The 27,021-nt window shown below is 47.3% G+C and overlaps 1 protein-coding gene across 7 annotated transcripts in view; it reads left to right on the top strand.

The window, feature by feature from the left end:
• The first annotated feature begins 330 nt into the window (after positions 1–330).
• The window catches only part of MTMR14 (myotubularin related protein 14), a 66,248-nt gene continuing 39,557 nt past the window's right edge, over positions 331–27,021 (top strand). For 6 of the 7 annotated variants that reach the window (XR_005774101.1, XM_040406632.1, XM_040406629.1 and 3 more), the window contains exons 1-9: positions 331–532; positions 11,965–12,113; positions 14,714–14,822; positions 15,300–15,375; positions 17,363–17,420; positions 18,524–18,643; positions 18,859–18,932; positions 23,824–23,894; positions 25,186–25,260. Coding sequence is in view for 6 of the 7 variants with exons in the window: in XM_040406632.1 (XP_040262566.1) it covers positions 443–532; positions 11,965–12,113; positions 14,714–14,822; positions 15,300–15,375; positions 17,363–17,420; positions 18,524–18,643; positions 18,859–18,932; positions 23,824–23,894; positions 25,186–25,260 (822 nt within the window). In the remaining variant the exon portion in view is untranslated. Of the gene's footprint in view, positions 533–11,964; positions 12,114–13,991; positions 14,160–14,713; positions 14,823–15,299; positions 15,376–17,362; positions 17,421–18,523; positions 18,644–18,858; positions 18,933–23,823; positions 23,895–25,185; positions 25,261–27,021 lie in introns of those variants that run through there. The other variant, XM_040406633.1, reaches the window with a different exon arrangement.

Genomic DNA, 27,021 nt, shown 5'->3' with positions numbered 1-27,021 from the left:
TCTCCTGCGCCTGGTTTTATTGTTATGGCTCAGGCAGGTAACGCTCTACACTGCCGAACAGTGGCCACACGCGGTATTACAACAATATCTCCACCATTCCCTGCCTGGTAAAAGTGATTACAGTTGTGAAGCAGCAAGAAATCCTCTCTGGTCTCTCCCTGCTCCTCGAGAACCGCCTGGGATAAAACTACCACTCACGAAAAAAGCCACAGGCACTGACTGTCCCACAGCCTCTCATCTTAAATATCTCCCTCAACCAAGATGGCGACGGGCCGTGACGTCATCATCGCGCGCTCCCCCCCTTCCTCTTTGACAAGCTGTCACGTCGCGTCATCAGTAAGCGCCGCGGTGCTGCGGATGTCCTGTCAGGCAGGCGGGTCCCGGTGCTTCGGTTTCGGACATGGGCTACGCCCTCTGATACCGGGGCCAGAGGGTGGGCGCTATGGACGACCCCGGACGTACGAACGGTTTGGTGGAGCTCTTGGAGGAGTTTTCTCGCGCTCAGTTCCGGGCCAAGGATGTGGGGGCAAAGGTGAGTCGCTCGGTACAGACCACAGGGGGGCAGCAGAGGGCAGGGCAGCGAGGCGCAGACAAGGGGGTGAGCGGGGCGTGCACCGCAGGGGACTGGGCTCTAGAAATGCGCGGGGACAGCGCCTCCTGCTGTCCAAAGTCTGACATGACCGCCTTCTCTGGCACTTCCGCCCTGTTTACACCTGGGTAGTGGGTGACAGGGTGCACCGTACACTGGAGCTGACCACACAGGCTGTCCGGGGGAGGAGCTGACCACACAGGCTGTCCGGGGGAGGAGCTGACCACACAGGCTGTCCGGGGGAGGAGCTGACCACACAGGCTGTCCGGGGGAGGAGCTGACCACACAGGCTGTCCGGGGGAGGAGCTGACCACACAGGCTGTCCGGGGGAGGAGCTGACCACACAGGCTGTCCGGGGGAGGAGCTGACCACACAGGCTGTCCGGGGGAGGAGCTGACCACACAGGCTGTCCGGGGGAGGAGCTGACCACACAGGCTGTCCGGGGGAGGAGCTGACCACACAGGCTGTCCGGGGGAGGAGCTGACCACACAGGCTGTCCGGGGGAGGAGCTGACCACACAGGCTGTCCGGGGGAGGAGCTGACCACACAGGCTGTCCGGGGGAGGAGCTGACCACACAGGCTGTCCGGGGGAGGAGCTGACCACACAGGCTGTCCGGGGGAGGAGCTGACCACACAGGCTGTCCGGGGGAGGAGCTGACCACACAGGCTGTCCGGGGGAGGAGCTGACCACACAGGCTGTCCGGGGGAGGAGCTGACCACACAGGCTGTCCGGGGGAGGAGCTGACCACACAGGCTGTCCGGGGGAGGAGCTGACCACACAGGCTGTCCGGGGGAGGAGCTGACCACACAGGCTGTCCGGGGGAGGAGCTGACCACACAGGCTGTCCGGGGGAGGAGCTGACCACACAGGCTGTCCGGGGGAGGAGCTGACCACACAGGCTGTCCGGGGGAGGAGCTGACCACACAGGCTGTCCGGGGGAGGAGCTGACCACACAGGCTGTCCGGGGGAGGAGCTGACCACACAGGCTGTCTGGGGGAGGAGCTGACCACACAGGCTGTCTGGGGGAGGAGCTGATTATAGAGGCTGTCTGGGGGAGGAGCTGATTATAGAGGCTGTCTGGGGGAGGAGCTGACCACACAGGCTGTCCGGGGGAGGAGCTGACCACACAGGCTGTCCGGGGGAGGAGCTGACCACACAGGCTGTCCGGGGGAGGAGCTGACCACACAGGCTGTCCGGGGGAGGAGCTGACCACACAGGCTGTCTGGGGGAGGAGCTGACCACACAGGCTGTCTGGGGGAGGAGCTGACCACACAGGCTGTCTGGGGGAGGAGCTGATTATAGAGGCTGTCTGGGGGAGGAGCTGATTATAGAGGCTGTCTGGGGGAGGAGCTGACCACACAGGCTGTCCGGGGGAGGAGCTGACCACACAGGCTGTCCGGGGGAGGAGCTGACCACACAGGCTGTCCGGGGGAGGAGCTGACCACACAGGCTGTCCGGGGGAGGAGCTGACCACACAGGCTGTCTGGGGGAGGAGCTGACCACACAGGCTGTCTGGGGGAGGAGCTGATTATAGAGGCTGTCTGGGGGAGGAGCTGATTATAGAGGCTGTCTGGGGGAGGAGCTGACCACACAGGCTGTCCGGGGGAGGAGCTGACCACACAGGCTGTCCGGGGGAGGAGCTGACCACACAGGCTGTCCGGGGGAGGAGCTGACCACACAGGCTGTCTGGGGGAGGAGCTGACCACACAGGCTGTCTGGGGGAGGAGCTGATTATAGAGGCTGTCTGGGGGAGGAGCTGACCACACAGGCTGTCCGGGGGAGGAGCTGACCACACAGGCTGTCCGGGGGAGGAGCTGACCACACAGGCTGTCCGGGGGAGGAGCTGACCACACAGGCTGTCCGGGGGAGGAGCTGACCACACGGGCTGTCCGGGGGAGGAGCTGACCACACGGGCTGTCCGGGTGGAGGAGCTGACCATAGAGGCTGTCTGGGGGAGGAGCTGACCACACGGGCTGTCCGGGGGAGAAGCTGACCACACGGGCTGTCCGGGTGGAGGAGCTGACCACACGGGCTGTCCGGGTGGAGGAGCTGACCACACGGGCTGTCCGGGGGGAGGAGCTGACCACACGGGCTGTCCGGGGGGAGGAGCTGACCACACGGGCTGTCCGGGGGGAGGAGCTGACCACACGGGCTGTCCGGGGGGAGGAGCTGACCACACGGGCTGTCTGCGCCCCCCCTTCCTTTAAGGGGTTGTTCAGTTTGGATAAGCCTTCATATCTAACAGTAATGAATATACACCTGCGCTGCCGCTTTTTTCTATGTGTCTTCCTTCCCCGGTAATCGCTGCTGGTTCTCCAAAATAGTCTCCTCCCCAGACTCCCAAAAGTATGTACCTATGGATAATAGAGGGTTAACTGGGTCCGTCTATTGATATATAAAGTTGCCGTTCACATGGAGGTAATAAAGATACTTTCCCGTATTGATACAGACGGTCCAGGTTACTATGTTATAAGTTCTCACCTATCAACGATGTTCCAAAAACCGTTAGTGATACAGCGCAGGTAATCGTCTTGTTCCCTCCCGAGTGTAGGCGTTAAAACACTGGGTCTTCTCGCTTCCCCTCTCCTGCGTGCGCCGCTCCGGCCGCTGGCGTACGCGCGGGGAAGCAAACAGAAGTTAGTCCGGGAGCGTTCCCGTGTGACGTCACACTTGCAAGTACGGATGCCTCCAAAAGGTAAAAAGATCTTCCGACGCGTTTCGGAACATGCGTGTTCCTTCGTCAGGGGTAGGTAAGTATCTTCGTCCTCCTGGTTAAATAGATGTGTCATTCCCATGACAACTCCTGCATGATTCAATGGGATTAACCGTTTACCTGCCTCCATTTCCAGCAATCGGTTTTCTAGACTATGACGTCTTTGAGAGATCTCTGAAGGAGCTTCTTATGGATGATTTCCCTTCATCTACTTTCCAGAGGCACATAATTAATGAAAAGCAAACACCTCTGGGTGCCAGGCTATTAAAGGGGTTGTCTCATCATGGGCAATGGGGGCATATCGCTAGGATATGCCCCCACTGTCTTATAGGTAAGGGTCCCACCGCTGGGACCCGCACCTATATCGAGAACGGAGCCCCGCAAGGTGGTGGCTGGAGGACTCCGGTCCGGCCACCACCAAGCCAGCTCCCCATAGAAGTGAATGGAGGGCGGCTGCGCATGCACAGTGCGCCCTCCTTCACTTGCGGGGCTCCAGTCTCGATATAGGTGCGGGTCCCAGCGGTGGGACCCTCACCTATAAGACAATGGGGGCATATCCTAGCGATATGCCCCCATTGTCCATGAGGAGACAACCCCTTTAACCCTATAAATCCACCTACCTTCACCCCTCACATCCATTTTTACTTTTTCAATCCCTCCAAATGAAGAAGCTAAAAACTGTCCTCCATGATGTTCCGCGTAGTGACGTGATAAGGGATGGAACGGCTACTAATGCTAATCTGCAGAATACTAATTCCCAAGAGACTGAAAAAAGGCTAGCTATAGCGCCATCGTACAAAGAGGGAATACTAACCCTAAGGCCTCATGCACACGGCCGTTGTTTGGGTCCGCATCCGAGCCGCCGTTTTTGCAGCTCGGATGCGGACCCATTCACTTCAATGGGGTCGCAATAGATGTGGACAGCGCTCCGTGTGCTGTCGGCATCCGTTTCACCGTTCCGTGGCCCCGCAAAAAAAATATAGCATGTCTTATTCTTGTCCGTTTTGCAGATAAGAATAGGCATGTCTACAATAGGCCGCCCGCTCCGTTCTGCAAATTGTGGAAGGCACACAGGCGGCTTCCGTTTTTTGCGGATCCGCAGTTTGTGGACTGCAAAAAAAAACGGCACGGTCATGTGCATGTAGCCTAAAAGAGAAACGCCGAAATTAATACCCAAGACAAATCAAACAACTAAAGATGTTATAAATAAAAATAATGTAAAAAGAAAAACCGTAAGGAAGGATTTTTAGCAGGTAAGACCATCAAGAAAACAACAGAGAGGAGAAGGGGGGAGGGGATTAATGAAAAGAAAGAAAAATAGCACAAGGAAGGGACAAGGAATATATAATTTGAGCAAATGCACTTTAACTAAAGAACTAGAACTGCTACATAAAGGTCTCAAATTTGCCCCTTTCTTCAAAATTTTGTCCTTTTGATGCCTTTATCAGTATAAAAAAAATTCCTACCGAACTTGGCTTTAAAAAAATATTTCATTAAAAAAGATTTGACAAATAAAAATCGCAATATAAGTAAAGACCAAAGTAAAGAAGGGATGAGTAAAGAAGTTACGTACAATCATTCAGACTTCAAACCTAGATCCAAACCTAGAGTTTAAAACCTTTCAAACCTTGGTACTAAGAGACCGAAGGAAAATGAACCCCAAATAAAGAAGACGTCCACAGAATTTGACTAAAAAAAGAAAAAAGGGGAATTAAAACACTACAAATGAATAATGATATTATTATTATTATTATACCTGCAGATAAAGGAGGGGATAGTAATTTTGGATCAGGAGGCATATCACAAGGAATCTGTACGATTACTGACTGACAAATAACATATAAAAAACTCCTTTTTAACCCCACTAACCAATACAAAAGAACTAAATAAATTAGTCAAAAAGGGGAAAGAAAAAGGAATATTGACAACCAAGGAAGCCATTTATATTAACAACCAAAACTCGAGAATCCCCCTCCACAAGGGAGGCCTATAATATCAGGGATTGGGGGTCTTACCTCTAATTTATCAAGATATATAGATGTGTTTTTACAGGATTATGTATGGAAACTTCCAGCGTATCTGAAAGATACAAAACACATTCTACAATTATTAAAGGGAACTTGTCGCCTCCAAACCGTCCCAAGCCGCCAGCAGTACCTGACAGTAGCCAGCAGCGCCATTTTCTTCCTGAAGGCCGATGCGGCTAAAGCTCAGAAAACGTTCTTTTATCCCCCCGCCGGCGCGCTTCTCTAGTCATGCTTCTAGTCAAGGGGGCAGCGGCCTCCTTGCTTCAAGTCACGGTAACCACGCCCTCTTCCCTGCCCCCTCGCTGTGACTGACCGTCTGGCTTTGCCGAACTCTCTGCATAAGCGCTGTCAGTCACAGCGAGGGGGCAGGGAAGGGGGCGTGGTTACCGTGACTTGAAGCAAGGAGGCCACTGCCCCCTTGACTTGAAGCATGACTAGAGAAGCGCGCCGGCGGGGGATAAAAGAACGTTTTCTGAGCTTTAGCGTCGGAAACACGCTGCTGGCTACTGTCAGGTACTGCTGGCGGCTTGGGACGGTTTTTGGAGGTGACAGGTTCCCTTTAAGTGATATAGAATGGCAGGATGACTACATTCTAGGGACCCTGGACGTCACCTCCCTATATACTATAATAAAAAATAATACAGGGAGGAAAGCTATAGAATTTTTTCTGGAAAAAGAAAATCGGACGCCCAAAGAACAGATTAATTTTTTAGGGGAATGTATTATGTTAATTTTAACCCATAATTATTTTAAATACAAAAATGAATTTTACCTTCAGACGTAAATGGCGACCAGGTTCGCGCCCCGTTTCGCTAACCTATATATGGGGAGGTGGGAAGAACTAATGATATATCCCCAGGGCGTTCTGGGCGCGGGCCTGGTCCTCTGGAAAATATCCATTGATGACGTTGTTTTTATTTGGAAAGGGGGCGAGGCTTCATTGACACCATTTTTAACGGATATAAATAAAAATGACTTCATTTTGCACTTTATTCCAAACTGGAGTCGCCCAGAAATACCGTTTTTAGACCTCACTATTATTATTACGGATGGTCCGATCCAAACTAACACCTACCACAAACCTGCAGACACCAAGGCTCCATTCACACGTCCGTGGTGTGTTGCGGACCCGCAAATTGCGGGTCCGCAACACACCAGCCCGTCACCCCCATAGAAATGCCTATTCTTGTCCGCAAGCTGCGGACAAGAATAGGACATGCTCTATCTTTTTGCGGAGCTGCGGACCCAAAATCGGGGCCGCGCTCCGCAATTGCGGCTGCAGACAGCACACTGTGTGCTGTCCGCATCCATTCCGTCCCCATAGAGAAGGAATGGGTCCGCAAAATTGCGGAACGGATGCGGACACATTTTGCGGACGTGTGAATGGAGCCTTACAGCTTTATTTCATTAACTAGCCGTCCTTTATCCATATGGCTAGCAAATATCCCCCGCAGTCGGTATATTAGAAACTGTGGTACAATTGAACATTTCGAAGAGGAAGTAAAAGAATTACACAGAAAATTTGAGGAAAAAGGATATGAAATTAACAAACTAGAGCCCACAAAAGAAGAAATAAAGAAGATGAACCGTGACGTTACTGCAGAAAAAAACCACATACCGTACTATAAAAGCAGAACATAAGGAGGATGGAGAAATTATTAGAGTCCCAATTATAACACAATATAGTGAAAAAGAAAGGATCTTTAAAGAATTGTCAAACGACATTGGGACATCCTCAAACAGGATAAAATTATAGGGGAAAAAGTAACGACATACCCTATTTTCACTTTCAAAAAAGCACGTAATCTGGCCAGTTTAGACTACTTTCACACTTGCGGCAGTGTGATCCGGCGGGCAGTTCCGTCGTTGTAACTGCCCGCCGGATCCGCCGATTTGGATGTGACTGAAAGCATTTGTGAAACTGATCCGGATGCGGATCCGTCTCACAAATGCATTGCAAGAACGGATCCGTCTCTCCGCTTGTCATGCGGACAGACGGATCCGTCTTGTATTTGTTTTCACATTTTTACCGGTCTGCGCATGCACAGACCGGAAGGAAGGATCCGGCACTAATACATTCCTATGGGGAAAAAATACCGGATCCGGCGTTCAGGCAAGTCTTCAGTTTTTTTCGCCAGAGATAAAACCGTAGCATGCTGCGCTTTTATCTTTTGCCTGATCAGTCAAAACGACTGAACTGAAGACATCCTGATGCGTCCTGAACGGATTGCTCTCCATTCAGAATGCATGGGGATAAAACTGATCAGTTCTTTTCCGGTATAGAGCCCCTAGGACGGAACTCAGCGCCGGAAAAGAAACACGCTAGTGTGAAAGTGCCCTTAGTAGCCCCCTCTATAGGTATAAATCAAACATCAAAACTGAATAATAAAAAAGGTTTTTCTCCCTGTAAAATGTGTAAAAACTGCAGATTATTAAAGAATAAAAGGACTATCGGAGAAATTAGGGATGTCCTGGACCAACATAAAATTGAGGACCATATTACATGTAATACAGGAGTAATATACTACATAAAATGCCCCTGCGAGAAAATGTATGTAGGGCGAACCAAAAGGGCCCTAAATATAAGAATAAGAGAACATATAAAATGTACAAAAGAAATATGACGACCGTCCCTTATCACGTCACTACGCGGAACATCATGGAGGACAGTTTTTAGGTTCTTCATTTGGAGGGATTGAGAAAGTAAAAATGGATGTGAGGGGTGAAGGTAGGTGGATTTATAGGGTTAATAGCCTGGCACCCAGAGGTGTTTGCTTTTCATTAATTATGTGCCTCTGGAAAGTAGATGAAGGGAAATCATCCATAAGAAGCTCCTTCAGAGATCTCTCAAAAACGTCATAGTCTAGAAAACCGATTGCTGGAAATGGAGGCAGGTAAACGGTTAATCCCATTGAATCATGCAGGAGTTGTCATGGGAACAGAACGCCTATTTAACCAGGAGGACGAAGATACTTACCTACCCCTGACGAAGGAACACGCATGTTCCGAAACGTGTTGGAAGATCTTTTTACCTTTTGGAGGCATCCGTACTTGCAAGTGTGACGTCACACGGGAACGCTCCCGGACTAACTTCTGTTTGCTTCCCCGCGCGTACGCCAGCGGCCGGAGCGGCGCACGCAGGAGAGGGGAAGCAAGAAGACCCAGTGTTTTAACGCCTACACTCAGGAGGGAATAAGACGATTACCTGCGCTGTATCACTAACGGTTTTTGGAACATCGTTGATAGGTGAGAACTTGTAACATAGTAACCTGGACCGTCTGTATCAATACGGGAAAGTATCTTTATTACCTCCATGTGAACGGCAACTTTATATATCAATAGACGGACCCAGTTAACCCTCTATTATCCGTAAGCCTTCATATCTATTGTATATGGCTCCCAGTGATCAGCAGCCGGACCCCGAATAATCAGCTTGTTCCTATCAGGACCTCTGCTTGTTGTCAGCGAATGTAAACACTTATATACAGCTCATACAGACCTAATCACTTCCGAAAGTCTGCTACAGTCGTTACCAGGTGTGGACTCCTGGCTGATACATTGTCATAAACAGCAGAGGAGAGAGATTTGTACTGGATGCGACTGTAGCAAACCCTCAGCTATGGGATGTATTATATTAGGTCTGCATGTTAAAGGGGTCTCCCGGTTGTTACGCGTTATCCTCTTTTGACAGGATAGGGGATAACTGTTATACCCATCGGTAGGACCCCCAACGATCATGAGAATAGGAGCCATGTAACCCTCGGAGCCCCCCCACCCCCCCATATGAACGGAGTGGCAGGTTGTGAATGCTCCTGCTGCTCCATGTATCTCTAAGTGTGTTCCGGAGATAGCCGAGTACAGGGCTCCGCCATTTCCGGAGATGAATGGAGCTGCAGTTCCCATGTTCGACCTGCTGCTCCGTTAATTTCTGGGCGCTCTGCCTCCGAGGGCTACGGAGCCCCTGTTCTCGTGATCAGTGGGGTTCCCCCATGTTCTACTATTTATCTCCTATCCTGTGGATAGAGGATAACTTCTAACCACCAGAATACCCCTTTAACGTAAATGTTTCCATTCATTGACAACAAGTTGAGATCTTGAAATTGACAAGGCACTAAAGCTCAAAGTCTGTTAGAAATTTGTAGTCATTCGGTGATAAATTTCCTTGCATAGCCCATCTGGAACCCGTCTAACAGAGATCGCCTTGACGTGCGGCAGACGGGCTCAAATAATTTTGTACAAAACGATTTGCCAAGTCTCTCTCACTTATAGTGTAGCACTTGTAATTATTATGCAATTTTGTACTCTATATTGCAGTGAGTTTATCGCATTGCATGTTTTTGTCTTTTAATGTTAGCCCATCAGGATCCTAAGAAATCTGGGTGACTGCACCATGGGGGGGGGGGGGGGGCTGTAATGGCAGCCATATCAGTTGTCACCCAGCTTTCCCAGGTGCAGACATATTCAACAATAGGCTGAAAACACTTTTTTTTAAATGGCAGAATCTGACAACCAACAGGGGATTCTAGGAGGACATGAGCCTCCAGGGGGAAGTGAAATTAAGATTTGAGGGTTCTCTCTTCTCGCCGATTCTTTCGTTTCCTCCTGTGGTTACTTTGCTGACTCTGGCAGGCTGGGATATCTCGTTATTGGAGCCATTTCACAATCGCCGCTGGCCACTCGCATCGTCGTTTCTCTTCCAAAAGGTCAGCAGAGTGCAAAGTCCTGAACAGAGAAGCAGCAAGCAGAGCAGGTGGCAGAGGACTGTCCACCCCCTGCCGGAGTAGGGGGGGGGGGGGGCATAAGAGCTGCCGAAGTAGGGGGGGGGGCATAAGAGCTGCCGGAGTAGGGGGGGGGCGGGCATAAGAGCTGCCGGAGTGGGGGGGGGGCATAAGAGCTGCCGGAGGAGGGGGGGGGGCATAAGAGCTGCCGGAGTAGGGGGGGGGGCATAAGAGCTGCCGGAGTAGGGGGGGGGGCATAAGAGCTGCCGGAGTAGGGGGGGGGGCATAAGAGCTGCCGGAGTAGGGGGGGGGGGCATAAGAGCTGCCGGAGTAGGGGGGGGGGCATAAGAGCTGCCGGAGTAGGGGGGGGGGCATAAGAGCTGCCGGAGTGGGGGGGGGCATAAGAGCTGCCGGAGTGGGGGGGGGGGGGGGCATAAGAGCTGCCGGAGTGGGGGGGGGGCATAAGAGCTGGCGGAGTAGGGGGGGGGCATAAGAGCTTGCGGAGTAGGGGGGGGGCATAAGAGCTTGCCGAGTAGGGGGGGGGGGCATAAGAGCTGCCGGAGTAGGGGGATAAAAGCTGTATATAAAGCTGCCCTGATATCTGTATGTAGGGGCAAAGCTCCATATTTCTGATACAGACACACACTTAAAGGCTATGAACACTTTTGGGGGGCAATTTTTTCTTATAATTGTATTTTACTCATTTGGGGCTAAAAATCATTTTTTCAATTGGCTGTGAGCATCTTACTTTCACTTTCTTCTTGAGACGGCTTTGTATATCCATTATCTTCGAAGCATTAACCGCCCATAAACACTTACTTAATCCATATTCTTATCAGTATGATAAGAATTGAGCAATAACGAGGTCAGGAGATCAGAGATAAGGAGCTGCCTCATGGGAAACAGTACAAACACAGAGCCTGCTTCTAGAGAATCTCAAGGCTGAACAGAGAAAGGGGCTGAAAATTTGTTTTAAAGACCAATCGAAAAAAAATATTTTTAGTTCAAAATGAGTACAATACAATAATAATAAAAACATTTGCACCCAAAAGTGTCCATAAGCCATTGTATAAAATTATCTCTTCCTGCAGTCACCACTAGGGGGAGCCCACTGTATTCTTATTGCACAGCTCCCCCTAGTGGTGGCTGAAGGCAGCCAGAATTTTCTGACGTAACTCAGTGTAGAGAAGCAGGGGGTTTGGAGCTCTGTATCAGGAAAATTGATACCCTTGCACTTTATAAAGCTATGTTATGCCATCAGAGCCGACTTGTGGACCTGTGCGGAGTTAAACGTCAAACATTACTAATTGTTGTCGTCTGTCAGTGAATAGACACGTTCATTGTTTTTACTCAGAGGCTGAAAACGTATCCTGAACTACTCCTGCCTTCACACAGCTGCAGATTTGTCACAGTTTATCACTGTAGTAAAAGGGGTTTTCTATAAGATATGCCACTGATCCACTGCCATGCTGACGCTGGTCTTCACCTTCCTGGTCCCGGATTTAATTTCCAGGAAAGGCCCACTTAGCCAATCACTGACCATAAGGGTGACCACCCTCAGCCTGGTGTTTCCGTCGGGTCAAGTTGGGAAGAGCAGCGTTGACCGAACCAGTGTCAGAAATGTCTGCATCGCTCCCAGCGAGGCCAGTGATTGGCTGCAGCGGTCACGTGTTGTCGACAAGACGTCACCGCTGCAGCCAGGAGGACAGGAGCAGCGACACAGGATCTGTGAGGTAAGTACTTACCTCTACCATTATTTTAGAAGGATCCTGGGGTTGTCTGGTTTCCTCCTGAAACTGGACAACCCCTTTAACTGAAGATGATTGATTCTAATGGAAGGGGTAACATGTCATGCAGAGGAGCCACGCTTTGTACCTAGCCACTGTCAGTCACCGGGTTTCTCTTGTCGCTCCGCAGGTGGAGAGGATCGAACAGCAATGTCTGGAGCTCTTCGGAAGAGATTATTGTTACAGCCTCATCCAGAACCCGAACGGGGAGCTGTGCAGCCACTACCCCCGACAGATCGTCTTCCTGGAGTACGAGAGCACAGAAGATAACAAGCACATGTATGTGACCGGTACATATATTGCAGATCCTCCTCATTATAGGTGATCAATACCAGATCAATGGGGCCCGTCTACTAGCAACCCCCACCGATCAGCTGTTCATGTTCGGAGATAACAAAGTGTATGGTGCAGGAAGCAGAAATCTCATAGTGCAGCTCAGCTCCCATTCACTTAAATGCTGCGGTACAGTGGACAGAGCCCCTGCGTCCGGGTTTGTCTAATGTGTTTCTTTCCTGTGCTGCCGCAAACAGCTGGTCGGTGTGGGTGCCAGGTGTCAGACCCCAATCAGTCTGATATTGGTGGCCTATTCGGAGGATAGGTCATCACTATCTAGACCCGAATGACCCTTTTAAAGAGGTGAAGTAATGAGATATTGCTAGGATGAGGTTGCGACCTTCACTGATGCTGAGAAAGAAGGGAGAAAAAGGTTAAAAGAGGAATGCGGCACTAAACCAGCACTGTGCCCCCTTAATTTTTCGGATTGGTAGGAGTGCCAGAGTCAGATCACCACCAATTATAAGGTGATGGGGTACTCTAGGGGTATGCCCATCTGTGGCATTTATGGCATATCCACAGGTAGAGATGAGCGAATCGATTCTTCTCTTCTTCACCTGTGAGGGGCTGTTCCCGCTGGTCAAGAAGCTTCCCCGCCACTAGATTGACAGGGCCTGACAACCCGCCCGGACCTGACAATTTCGCATCTGCACCGCTGATCCGAGTAGCAACGCAAGTGCAGTAGTTCTGCTTTCACTTCAGGAGCAGCAACTGTTCATGCTCCACTATCTGGAAGTGGGCCATGTCCGGCCCGGTCAATCAAGCAGCGGAGGGAGCTTCTTCAGAAGTGGGGATAGCCCCTCGCAGGAGAAGAACTCTTGTTCATGAAATAATTAGATTTGCTCTTGAGGTCCGCGCCTGCCTTGATAATCCCTCTTTCTGTAACCCCTATAGACCTCTATAGAGAGATATGCATGCAAGCGCGACCACCTCTACATTGGCAGTAAGAATTGGCAGAAGGGGTGATGGCGTTCCCTGATGCCTGTTCTCAAAGCACGACTCCCACCTATCAGGCATTTATGACATATTCTGTTAAAGGCTATGTCCACCTTTGGGGGAATTTATTAAAATTATTGTATTGAAATAATTTTGAGCGAAAAATGATTTTTGCAATAGGTCTTTATTAAATATTTTGAGCCCTTTTCTCTGTATAGCCTTGAGATTCTCTAGTAGCAGGCTCTGTATTTTTTTACTGTGTTCCATCAGGCAGCTCAGCTGACGGCTCCTGATCTCTGACTTTATAAACACTCATTATAGCGCAATTCTTATCTTTCTAATAATGTTAATGACCATTTAGTAATTTAGAGACGAGGGTTATTAGATGACGGCACAAATTAAAATCACCATTCACACAGCTGGACATACAGTTAACCCTTTGTGACAGAACAGCTGAATATTTTTAATACAGACCAATCGAAAACATAGGGGGTCATTTATTAAACAGAAATACACAATCTGTGACTTCTCCCCTCTCACGCCAGGTCTAAAAAAGGGGCAGTGGCAGGCCCGTCTCATTTACCGTTTTCTACGCCTGTTCTAGGCGTAGAATATGGTCTAAATGTAAGACGGTACGGAAACTGTCTTATATTTCGAATTGGCGGAGGATCCACCAAAGTTATGTAGAGGCCAACGCCTCTTCATAACTCCGGCGGATCCATCCCCAGGTATAGGGGTTATTAAGACCTGCGTCTAGAATGCCCCATGATTTTTAGCCCAAAATGAGTAAAATGCAATCATGAAGAAAAATTGCCCCCAAACGTGTACATAGCCTTTAATCCTTCTTCTCCTGGCAGTCTGATAATCCAGCAGTTGTCTCCTCCACAGAACTGGAATGTACCATGACCAGAAGAAAACCGGTCAGTGAGAGCAGCAGCCCTTATGTTAAAGTGTTACCCTTGCTATAGATGCGTTTCTGTGACTGCCCAATAATCCAGAATATTTGCTGATTGCCCGGATGCTGCATTCAGGGACCTTTCCTCCAGGAGTGAATGTGTAAGGCACCTGAGCAGCTTTCTTTTTGGGCTCACATTTACCTCTCTGCAGGAAGGGGGCAGCACCTCCCTGGAAAATGAAACCTGTAAACTGCATCAGGTTTAGCTAAATCGGGCATCCTCAAACTGCGGCCCTCCAGCTGTTGTAAAACTACAACTCCCACAATGCCCTGCTGTAGGCTGATACCTGTAGGCTGTTCGGGCATGCTGGGAGTTGTAGTTTTGCAACAGCTGGAGAGCCGCAGTTTGAGGATGCCTGAGCTAAATACATAAGTTCTCCCCGAAGTATCTCGTCTGGACGTATGTCCGCTCTGCTGTAATCCTCTGTGTAACTAGAAACGTCCTCTTATGACACGCGTGTAATCTGGGCGAACTGTGGACTGCAGGAGAAATGAATGATATCTAGATAGATAAGTAGGTTATATAGGAGGCCAGTTATCTAAGGCAAGATGTATTATCTATCTGCAGAGGTATTATCTATCTATCTCATATCTATCTATCTATCTATCTATCATCTATCATACAGTAATAGTTGTCACTGGTTTTATGTTCCAGGTTTGAGAGCACGGTGCAGGTCAGTAAGTTACAAGACCTTGTAAACCGCAGCAAAATGGCGCGCTGTAGAGGACGCTTCGTCTGCCCCGTTATTCTTTACAAGGGAAAGGTAACTATTTCCTCTCTTGAGTCCTCTGCTATTAGACGTTCAGCAGAACATTCTCATTATTCTCAGACAACTCAAAAGGCAACAAGAATCTTGATGAATGAGTTCTGAAAAACAAGCAGCAGTTAGGCAAGAAGCATGTTGGGTGGAGTTGTCCTTTAAGGTCATGTCAATCAGCGAGCTGACATCTACTTATAATCTCAGCATGTAGTCAATGCGTTCGGTCAGTGTAGTCGAGTGGCTGGGAGCACCGCCGTGCGAGGAGAACTTAGAGGAGGTGCAGCATCAGTTCTGAGGATCAGACCCCCGCCAATCATAAAGTAATAACATAGCCTAGCGATCTGCCATCACCTCATAAGATGGAAATATCACCTTCTTGAAATCTGCCACAAATTGCAGGTTTTCAGGAGATGTGCGCTATTTCAGGGCATGCTGCAGATTTCTAAGTGTCCTCATGATGTCTCCCTCTTTCCATTGCAGCACATTTGCAGGTCGGCAACACTGGCCGGATGGGGGGAGTTGTATGGACGCACGGGGTATAATTACATATTCTCAGGTATGTTTGCAATATATAGTTCACATTAGGAAGAATATGCAGCAGTTTTATTTTTCAGCGGTAGATCTGATGGGGTGGGGTCATTCAGGTCCCGGTGGTATCAGAATTATAATGGATCTGACACTGTTCCCTGGTTTCCATTATAAATGAAAACCGCAAAGCGAATGTGAACAGAAACTAAAAATGTTTCATTTAAAAAGCAGTTACCTTACAAAGAAATAGTAAAATGCAAAAATATATATATAATTTTTTTTACAATAGAATATTTGAGACTATTCATGGGTTTTATATATGATTAGCACTTTAATTTATGGATATTTTAAGGGGTGTTATTGATATGATCACAGAAAATAATGCACTATAATAATAGATCCAAGCATAACATATGGACTAAGCCCTCACTCTATTAATAAAATCTGTGACACTTGGTCAATACATTTTAATCAAAACACATCTAAGCCCACCTACCAAGCGACAAGGTGGTCTCAGTTCAGGCGGGTCCTACGCTAAACCTGCCTATGCCGTTATGCATTTATGTTCAGGAGCGCAGACCCCGCACATATAGTGTGTTGCTCCTAGTTACCTCCATGTGCAACAGCAACCGGTGGGAGAAGGAGCACACACAACTATATGTACCACCTTAATCAAGGTCGCCTATTAGATACAGTACAGACCAAAAGTTTGGACACACCTTCTCACAAACAGTTTTCTTTATTTTCAAGACTATGAAAATTGTAGATTCACACTGAAGGCATCAAAACTATGAATTAACACATGTGGAATTATATACATAACAAACAAGTGTGAAACAACTGAAAATATGTCATATTCTAGGTTCTTCGAAGTAGCCACCTTTTGCTTTGATTACTGCTTTGCACACTCTTGGCATTCTCTTGATGAGCTTCAAGAGGTAGTCCCCTGAAATGGTTTTCACTTCACAGGTGTGCCCTGTCAGGTTTAATAAGTGGGATTTCTTGCCTTATAAATGGGGTTGGGACCATCAGTGGCGTTGAGGAGAAGTCAGGTGGATACACAGCTGATAGTCCTACTGAATAGACTGTTAGAATTTGTATTATGGCAAGAAAAAAGCAGCTAAGTAAAGAAAAACGAGTGGCCATCATTACTTTAAGAAATGAAGGTCAGTCAGTCAGCCGAAAAATTGGCAAAACTTTGAAAGTAAGGGCTATTTGACCATGAAGGAGAGTGATGGGGTGCTGCGCCAGATGACCCGGCCCCCACAGTCACCGGACCTGAACCCAATCGAGATGGTTTGGGGTGAGCTGGACCGCAGAGTGAAGGCAAAAGGGCCAACAAGTGCTAAGCATCTCTGGGAACTCCTTCAAGACTGTTGGAAGACCATTTCAGGGGACTACCTCTTGAAGCTCATCAAGAGAATGCCAAGAGTGTGCAAAGCAGTAATCAAAGCAAAAGGTGGCTACTTTAAAGAACCTAGAATATGACATATTTTCAGTTGTTTCACACTTGTTTGTTATGTATATAATTCCACATGTGTTAATTCATAGTTTTGATGCCTTCATAGTCATGAAAATAAAGAAAACTCTTTGAATGAGAAGGTGTGTCCAAACTTTTGGTCTGTACTGTAGGTGGGGCAAAAGTGCACATGAATACTACTCCCAAAATAGGAGCGTATTCACAAATGAAGGTGCCACTCCTTCAAGACAAGTTAAACAATTCACGGAAAAAAATGACCTGAGACCACCTTGTCGCTTGGTAGGTGGGCTTAGATGTGTTTTGATCAAAATGTATTGACTAAGTGTCTCAGATTTTATCAATAGAGTGAGGGCTTAGTCCATATGTTATGTTTGCATCTATTATTATAGTGCATTATTTTCTGTGATTGTATAAATGTAGCCATGTACATACCGCAACATTCATTATCATATCGTGCAGGATGTTTTATATATTTTTTTCCGTGATGTGTTATTGATATGACTTTCATCCTGTCACTTGTGTGGATTTGCTGCAGGGGGCGCTGACGATGCCTTGGGGGATACAGAAGTTGCCGAGGATGAGTCTGTGGCCAGGTATGTGTAAGAAGCTTCAGTATTCCTTACTGGACAGGCCATCCATATCACGTCAGTGAGGGTCGGACTCTCAGCACTCCCATCAATCAGCTGATCCATGGGCTGCAGCACTTTGGTGATTTTTATCAAGCACAGCGCCGTACTTTTAGTAGTGGCTGTGGCTGGTATTGCAACTCAGTCCTATTCACTTAAAGGGGTATTCCCTGTTAGAAGTTATCCCCTGTCCACAGAATAGGGGAAAACGAAGACTGGTGGGAGTCCTACTGCTGGGACCCCCACCGATCACGAGAAAGGGGCTCTGTATCCCCTGCAACCCCCCTGAAATTAATGGAGCGGCCAGTCATACGTGTGCGTGGCCACGCCATTCATTTCTATGGAAGTTCTGGAGATAACCAAGTACAGCACAGGTCTATCTCCATAGAAATGAATTGAGCGGCCGCATGTATGCCCAACTGGCCGCTCCATTGCTCTGAGATGCAGTACCAGATACAGCCACTACTCTAGTACAGTGCTATGCATGGTCAATGTGCCGAAGCGCCACAATCTCTTCAATCTGCTGATCATCAAGGGTACTGAGAGTCTGACCCTGACAAATCTGCTGTTGACGACCTATTATAAGGATAAGCTATCAGTTTGGGGGGTTCTTTAGCAGTTTTGTCGCGTCTGTTGCAAATGTGCCTCTTAAATCATCCAGTAAAAGGGTATTCCCATCTGGACATTTATAGCATATCAATAGGATATGCCATAAATGTCTAAGAAGTTCAGGTCCTACCTCTGTGACCCGCTTCTATCTCAGGAACTGGGCTCCTCTCCATTCACTGCAATGGGGCTTCCAAAAATTGTCCCATAGCACTGAATGGAAAGCAAACCGTCCATGTGTGGCCGCCCATACATTTATCCCAGCTATTTTCTGAAGACCCGTAGCAATGACTGGAGGGTTGGCTTGCTCTCCGCTCACTTTGGCTGCCCATACGTGGCTTGCTCTCCACTCACTTTGGGGTAGGAGCAGGTCCAAAGGTGGGACCCACACCTGTCGCACATATAGGGCATATTCTAGCAACAACCTCTTTTACTAACACATTGATTTTCATTTCTTCTCCCAGGAATGGAGACTCGCAGTTCGACAAAGTCCGGGGCCATGACATTAAGTTGCTGCGTTACTTGTCCATCCGATACATCTGTGATCTCATGGTAGAAAACAAGAAGGTGAAATTCGGGCTCAAGTAAGTTTTTGTCTTCATTTTATTACAATTTTGCCACAACTGCAGCTTTAGGTCTAGGGAAGTGGGCATAGATCTCCTTCTATAGAGCTGGAGTACTGCTCTGGTTTTTTCTTTGCTGGGATTCTCCCTATTGAAGTCAAAGGAAGGGGAATTTTGTAAAACCAAATCCTTCTGTTAGAAATGAACATCAGCTTCTGCTTTTATCTTTTATCCAGTGTTACTTCCTCAGAAAAGGTGGATAAAGCTCAGCGGTATGCAGACTTCACACTTCTGTCTATTCCTTACCCAGGTAATTCATTTCTCATATGTATTGAATGACTTGCTTTGTGTGGGAGAACATTAAAGGGGTTTCCCTATTATAAGTATATGATTGCTGGGGGGTCTATGGGACTGATTGACATAGTTGAGCGCTGTGCTTGGCTATCTCCGTCATTTCTATGGACACTGAATGGAGCATTAGTGCGCACATACTGATTGCTTGGCCAGTAGGTCTTTGAGCAAGCTTGTCACTGCAGTGTTAACCACCTCCGGACCGCCTAACGCAGGATCGCGTTCCGGAGGTGGCAGCCCTGCGCACAGTCACGCATATACGCGTCATCTCGCGAGACGCGAGACTTCCTGTGAACGCGCGCACACAGGCGCGCGCGCTCACAGGAACGGAAGGTAAGAGAGTTGATCTCCAGCCTGCCAGCGGCGATCGTTCGCTGGCAGGCTGGAGATGTGTTTTTTTTAACCCCTAACAGGTATATTAGACGCTGTTTTGATAACAGCGTCTAATATACCTGCTACCTGGTCCTCTGGTGGTCCCCTTTGTTTGGATCGACCACCAGAGGACACAGGTAGCTCAGTAAAGTAGCACCAAGCACCACTACACTACACTACCCCCCCCCCCCCCGTCACTTATTAACCCCTTATTAGCCCCTGATCACCCCTAATCACCCCTGATCACCCCATATAGACTCCCTGATCACCCCCCTGTCATTGATTACCCCCCTGTCATTGATCAACCCCCTGTAAAGCTCCATTCAGACGTCCGCATGATTTTTACGGATCCACTGATAGATGGATCGGATCCGCAAAACGCATCCGGACGTCTGAATGAAGCCTTACAGGGGCGTGATCAATGACTGTGGTGATCACCCCATATAGACTCCCTGATCACCCCCCTGTCATTGATTACCCCCCTGTAAAGCTCCATTCAGACGTCCGCATGATTTTTACGGATGCACTGATAGATGGATCGGATCCGCAAAACGCATCCGGACGTCTGAATGAAGCCTTACAGGGGCGTGATCAATGACTGTGGTGATCACCCCATATAGACTCCCTGATCACCCCCCTGTCATTGATTACCCCCCTGTCATTGATTACCCCCCCTGTAAAGCTCCATTCAGATGTCCGCATGATTTTTACGGATGCACTGATAGATGGATCGGATCCGCAAAACGCATCCGGACGTCTGAATGAAGCCTTACACGGGCGTGATCAATGACTGTGGTTATCACCCCATATAGACTCCCTGATCACCCCCCTGTCATTGATCACCCCCCTGTCATTGATCAACCCCCCTGTCATTGATCACCCCTCTGTAAGGCTCCATTCAGATATTTTTTTGGCCCAAGTTAGCGGAATTTTTTTTTTTTTTTTCTTACAAAGTCTCATATTCCACTAACTTGTGTCAAAAAATAAAATCTCACATGAACTCACCATACCCCTCACGGAATCCAAATGCGTAAAATTTTTTAGACATTTATATTCCAGACTTCTTCTCACGCTTTAGGGCCCCTAGAATGCCAGGGCAGTATAAATACCCCACATGTGACCCCATTTCGGAAAGAAGACACCCCCAGGTATTCCGTGAGGGGCATATTGAGTCCATGAAAGATTGAAATTTTTGTCCCAAGTTAGCGGAACGGGAGACTTTGTGAGAAAAAAATAAAAAATATCAATTTCCGCTAACTTGTGCCAAAAAAAAAAAATTTCTATGAACTCGCCATGCCCCTCATTGAATACCTTGGGGTGTCTTCTTTCCAAAATGGGGTCACATGTGGGGTATTTATACTGCCCTGGCATTCTAGGGGCCCCAAAGCGTGAGAAGAAGTCTGGTATCCAAATGTCTAAAAATGCCCTCCTAAAAGGAATTTGGGCACCTTTGCGCATCTAGGCTGCAAAAAAGTGTCACACATCTGGTATCGCCGTACTCAGGAGAAGTTGGGGAATGTGTTTTGGGGTGTCATTTTACATATACCCATGCTGGGTGAGAGAAATATCTTGGTCAAATGCCAACTTTGTATAAAAAAATGGGAAAAGTTGTCTTTTGCCAAGATATTTCTCTCACCCAGCATGGGTATATGTAAAATGACACCCCAAAACACATTCCCCAAATTCTCCTGAATACGGCGATACCACATGTGTGACACTTTTTTGCAGCCTAGGTGGGCAAAGGGGCCCATATTCCAAAGAGCACCTTTAGGATTTCACAGGTCATTTACCTACTTACCACACATTAGGGCCCCTGGAAAATGCCAGGGCAGTATAACTACCCCACAAGTGACCCCATTTTGGAAAGAAGACACCCCAAGGTATTCCGTGAGGGGCATGGCGAGTTCCTAGAATTTTTTATTTTTTGTCACAAGTTAGTGGAAAATGCTTTATTTTTTTTTTTTTTTTTTTTTTCATACAAAGTCTCATATTCCACTAACTTGTGACAAAAAATAAAAAGTTCCATGAACTCACTATGCCCATCAGCGAATACCTTGGGGTCTCTTCTTTCCAAAATGGGGTCACTTGTGGGGTAGTTATACTGCCCTGGCATTCTAGGGGCCCAAATGTGTGGTAAGGAGTTTGAAATCAAATTCTGTAAAAAATGACCTTTGAAATCCGAAAGGTGCTCTTTTGAATATGGGCCCCTTTGCCCACCTAGGCTGCAAAAAAGTGTCACACATCTGGTATCTCCGTAATCGGGAGAAGTTGGGGAATGTGTTTTGGGGTGTCATTTTACATATACCCATGCTGGGTGAGAGAAATATCTTGGCAAAAGACAACTTTTCCCATTTTTTTATACAAAGTTGGCATTTGACCAAGATATTTATCTCACCCAGCATGGGTATATGTAAAAAGACACCCCAAAACACATTCCTCAACTTCTCCTGAGTACGGAGATACCAGATGTGTGACACTTTTTTGCAGCCTAGGGGGGCAAAGGGGCCCACATTCCAAAGAGCACCTTTCGGATTTCACAGGTCATTTACCTACTTACCACACATTTGGGCCCCTAGAATGCCAGGGCAGTATAACTACCCCACAAGTGACCCCATTTTGGAAAGAAGAGACCCCAAGGTATTCGCTGATGGGCATAGTGAGTTCATAGAACTTTTTATTTTTTGTCACAAGTTAGTGGAATATGAGACTTTGTAAGAAAAAAAAATAAAATAAAAAAAATCATCATTTTCCGCTAACTTGTGACAAAAAATAAAAAATTCTAGGAACTCGCCATGCCCCTCACGGAATACCTTGGGGTGTCTTCTTTCCAAAATGGGGTCACTTGTGGGGTAGTTATACTGCCCTGGTATTCTAGGGGCCCAAATGTGTGGTAAGGAGTTTGAAATCAAATTCAGGAAAAAATGAGGAGTGAAATCCGAAAGGTGCTCTTTGGAATATGGGCCCCTTTGCCCACCTAGGCTGCAAAAAAGCGTCACACATCTGGTATCCCCGTACTCAGGAGAAGTTGAGGAATGTGTTTTGGGGTGTCTTTTTACATATACCCATGCTGGGTGAGATAAATATCTTGGTCAAATGACAACTTTGTATAAAAAAATGGGAAAAGTTGTCTTTTGCCAAGATATTTCTCTCACCCAGCATGGGTATATATAAAATGACACCCCAAAACACATTCCCCACCTTCTCCTGAGTACGGAGATACCAGATGTGTGACACTTTTTTGCAGCCTAGGTGGGCAAAGGGGCCCATATTCCAAAGAGCACCTTTCGGATTTCACAGGTCATTTTTTACTGAATTTGATTTCAAACTCCTTACCACACATTTGGGCCCCTAGAATGCCAGGGCAGTATAACTACCCCACAAGTGACCCCATTTTGGAAAGAAGAGACCCCAAGGTATTCGCTGATGGGCATAGTGAGTTCATAGAACTTTTTATTTTTTGTCACAAGTTAGTGGAATATGAGACTTTGTAAGAAAAAAAAATAAAATAAAAAAAATCATCATTTTCCGCTAACTTGTGACAAAAAATAAAAAGTTCTATGAACTCACTATGCCCATCAGCGAATACCTTAGGGTGTGTACTTTCAGAAATGGGGTCATTTGTGGGGTGTTTGTACTGTCTGGGCATTGTAGAACCTCAGGAAACATGACAGGTGCTCAGAAAGTCAGAGCGGCTTCAAAAAGCGGAAATTCACATTTTTGTACCATAGTTTGTAAACGCTATAACTTTTACCCAAACCATTTTTTTTTTACCCAAACATTTTTTTTTTATCAAAGACATGTAGAACTATAAATTTAGAGCAAAATTTCTATATGGATCTCGTTTTTTTTGCAAAATTTTACAACTGAAAGTGAAAAATGTCATTTTTTTGCAAAAAAAAATCGTTAAATTTCGATTAATAACAAAAAAAGTAAAAATGTCAGCAGCAATGAAATACCACCAAATGAAAGCTCTATTAGTGAGAAGAAAAGGAGGTAAAATTCATTTGGGTGGTAAGTTGCATGACCGAGCAATAAACGGTGAAAGTAGTGTAGGTCAGAAGTGTAAAAAGTGGCCTGGTCTTTCAGGGTGTTTAAGCACTGGGGGCTGAGGTGGTTAAAGAGGTTCTCCAGCTTAAACCAGGTTAATCTGCTGCTGCCGCCGATTCCGCAGCGATCAGTTGTTAGTGGGCGGATCCAGCAGCAAGGTTTCCTCTGCAGCACCACCGCAGGGGAAATTAGGAATTACACAGTGCCCATTGAAGACAGCTGACTAGTTGTGTGAAAGGTCCTCCAAACCACATACCGCCCTGCTATGTAGTGGAGTGGAGTGGACCAAGCAGGGTTTTCTTTCTTTATTCTGTTGACATTGAGTTGTGTCCGCCCCACACACACCAATCCGGCAGCTATTATCTGTGTAATCTACATCTTGCCCATGTACTGGGCTCACATGCCATTGATGCTCTTCTCTTTTCTTGAAGGCTGTGAATTTTTTAAAGATTACAAAGATCGAGACTATGCTGCCGAAGGGCTTGTGTTTAACTGGAAACAGGTAAGTGTGGCTATGGTAAGATCCAGGTATCGGCGATTATTGTGAGGTATTGGTTTGGTAAATTGCAAGTATCCTCAGAGTAAGTCATCCATATCTGATTAATGGAGGTTGGACTTTTGTCACTGAGCAGTAAGGGGCCGCGATGCTCTGGTGTGCGCTGCAGCCCCAACTTCAAGTAAATGTGACCCGCGAGCCATTCACTGTCACTATACAATGTGCAGTGCTGTGCTTGGTATATATGAAGAGGCCGCAGCACTCTTGCCTCTTCAAATAGCTGATTGGAGGGGGTGCTGGGACTCAGACCCCCACCGATCAGATATTGATGACCTATTCTGAAGATTGGGTCATCAGTATTTAATTCCAGGAAAACCGATTAACGCATTGTTTTGTGGCAAAGACTTGTATATTATTACCGTAAGCTTCACCTTGGATCAGATAACGACTAATATCACAGGCGGTGCCTCAGTGTCCTCCAGTCCACGTGCCAATCACACAGGCTGCATGAAGAGGGCATGCGAACTACAGATCCCTCTATGCCTGGGACCAGTGCCATTTTAGAGACAGAGCAAATACTGCACAGTACTGGCTCCTTCAGCGTGCTGCATTTGGTGATCTGTGGTTGGCACTCTGGTGGGCATCTGTATAACGTTATAGGATTGTTTTTTTTGCTACTGGTGCGAACAGGTAGAAGACCTGCCACTAGGCTTGAGCGAATCGAGCTTCGGATCATAGATAACGATTCATTAACAATCTTATTGTAATGCTGTTTACCTTACAGTATTAAAATGTATGGGCTCCGTGTAGCAAAACTTAGTTTCAGCCGAAATTGCGCCAGACTTCGGTGAATGACTTCGGTTTTCCTATCTGCATATTTAAAAACATTTTAAAACAAGAATCCGAAGCCGGCTTTTGTACTGGCTGCTTCCTTGGTACCAAAGACGACTTTGGATTCCTATTTAAAAAAAAATTTAAATATGCAGATATGAATACCGAAATCATTCCCCGAAGTCTCGCGCAACTTCGGCCGACACAAACTTTTGCTAGACAGAGCCCATATATTTTAATGCTGTACGGGAACAGCATTACAAACAAACAGCTTTTTAATGAGTCAACTTCTGAACTATGATCCGAAGCTCGATTCACTCAAGCCTACCTGCCACATTGCCAATTGCCCTCACAAGTAGCTCTCTGGCCCCAAAGTGGAGTTGCAGTTAAATGCCTGGGGGGGTTTAGAAAAAATCTATATATAATATATATCAATGAATGAACATCTACCGTTTCTACCCTCCAGGATTATGTTGATGCCCCTTTAAGCATCCCACTCTGCTTGACAAGACACCTAAACATTGACTGGAGGGAATACCAGGTAAGAATCTGATGAACTGTGTGTCCCGATTACAGAGAGTACGAGAGTCATGTGACATGCCCTGCTCTTCGCTGTGCGCCGCCCCTCGTACATCTGCTTTCAGATGCGGGCTGTGCTGTCGTTTGCCCTTTTTCATACCCTCCCAGGGGCTGCACAGCAGCAGACAAAATGATTAAAGTAGACACAGTCAGGAGCAGCGCCTCTCCATCATCGCTCGGCGTCCTGGTAGGGCAGGTTTCCTAAGCCTCTGGGATATTCCAGCAGAACTGGGGACCCGGCATGTGCTGAGCAGGAGAAAATGGGTCAGCACATGGCAGGAAGCGCTGCAGGCTGCTCATATTAATGGGTTTTGCTTAAAAAAATCGAATTGAGGTGCTTTTCTCAGTCTACAGGGACAGGACTACATATAAAATTATATTTTTATACTCTGTGTTTTACTATAAAAGAGAGACCGCCTGCAGTGAACAGCATTACTCTGCATTCATTTAAAGGGGTAGCGCAGCTATTACACACTTATGTCCATCATCAGCTATAATATATCACAATTGTGTACTATTAAAAATTTGCACCCCACATTTTTTCTGGCTGCCAGCAAAGACCACCCCTTTTAGGTGACCAAATCCGCTGGTCGGGCATAGGTTTTGAAATCTGGAGCGCCATGTATTGCTAAGAGCGGCGAGTACTGGGAAGCAGGGGTAGCTGGAAGTTGGTCAAGGGTTGTCTGCAAAGTGCCGTCTGTCCTGCATATGCTACACAGCAAGTGCATGGAAGTGCTGCATAAGCGTCTTCCTAGTCCTGTGAGGTCACCGCCAACCGTCACATGGCCTGTGGGGAGCTCCGTCCCAAGTGAATGGGATTAAGCTGTAATACCGAGCACAGCCACTATCCAATGTATGGCGCTGTGCTTCGTATATAATTTTAAACAGCTAATTAGCAGGGGGTGCCAGGAGTCTGATCCCCTCAAGCTCCTATTGATGACCTATCACGAAAATAGATTATCAATATATAAATCCCAGAAAACCCCTTTAGGGCTAGGGTATAGTACTGCCAACCATTATTTTGGGTCTTGACACATAGTTGCATCTTAAGGAGGACTGATGCGCTCTCCTGACAAGTCCTTGTTAGTAGTGTTGAGCGAACTTGTGTTTTAAGTTCGGCGTCTAAAGTTTGGGTTCGGGTTATCGAAGAATCGCGTTATGGATTCCGCTACCACGGACCATAACTTATGGTCCGCGGTAGCGGAATCCATAAAGCGATTCTTCGATAACCCGAACTTTAGACGCCGAACTTAAAACACAAGTTCGCTCAACACTACTTGTTAGTAATTATTTGCCTTCCTCTCTGTATTCAACTCCACATTGTGTCCTTCCTCTGTTATTCCTCCTGGAAATGTGTGACTATATTGATAGGTGAGTGTTACCATACTCCTTTTCAGCATCCTCTCAGCGCTGACAGTCTCACACTGTGTAGGCACACCCCCTATTAACACGTACAGGTATAAAGCCTCATGTACACGTCCGTGGAACACGGACCGTTTGATTCCGGCCTGGATTTCTGGATTGGTTGCTATGACGCCGTGCGCTTCCTGCTGCCGCCGCAGTACAGTAATGCACTGGTATAACAGAGGAACAGCACCACGCATAGTTCTAAGAAAAGATGCCCCACAGTTGTCATTTCATGGGGTATGCAAGCATTTACTGAAACAGACAGGAGAGCGAACAGGTCCTTTTTTTTCCATCCCCTCCTCATGTCAGGATGCAC

This window comes from Bufo bufo, chromosome 9, assembly GCF_905171765.1.
Source record: "Bufo bufo chromosome 9, aBufBuf1.1, whole genome shotgun sequence".
NCBI classification, from domain to species: domain Eukaryota; kingdom Metazoa; phylum Chordata; class Amphibia; order Anura; family Bufonidae; genus Bufo; species Bufo bufo.
This window is presented reverse-complemented; position numbering and strand designations above follow the sequence as displayed.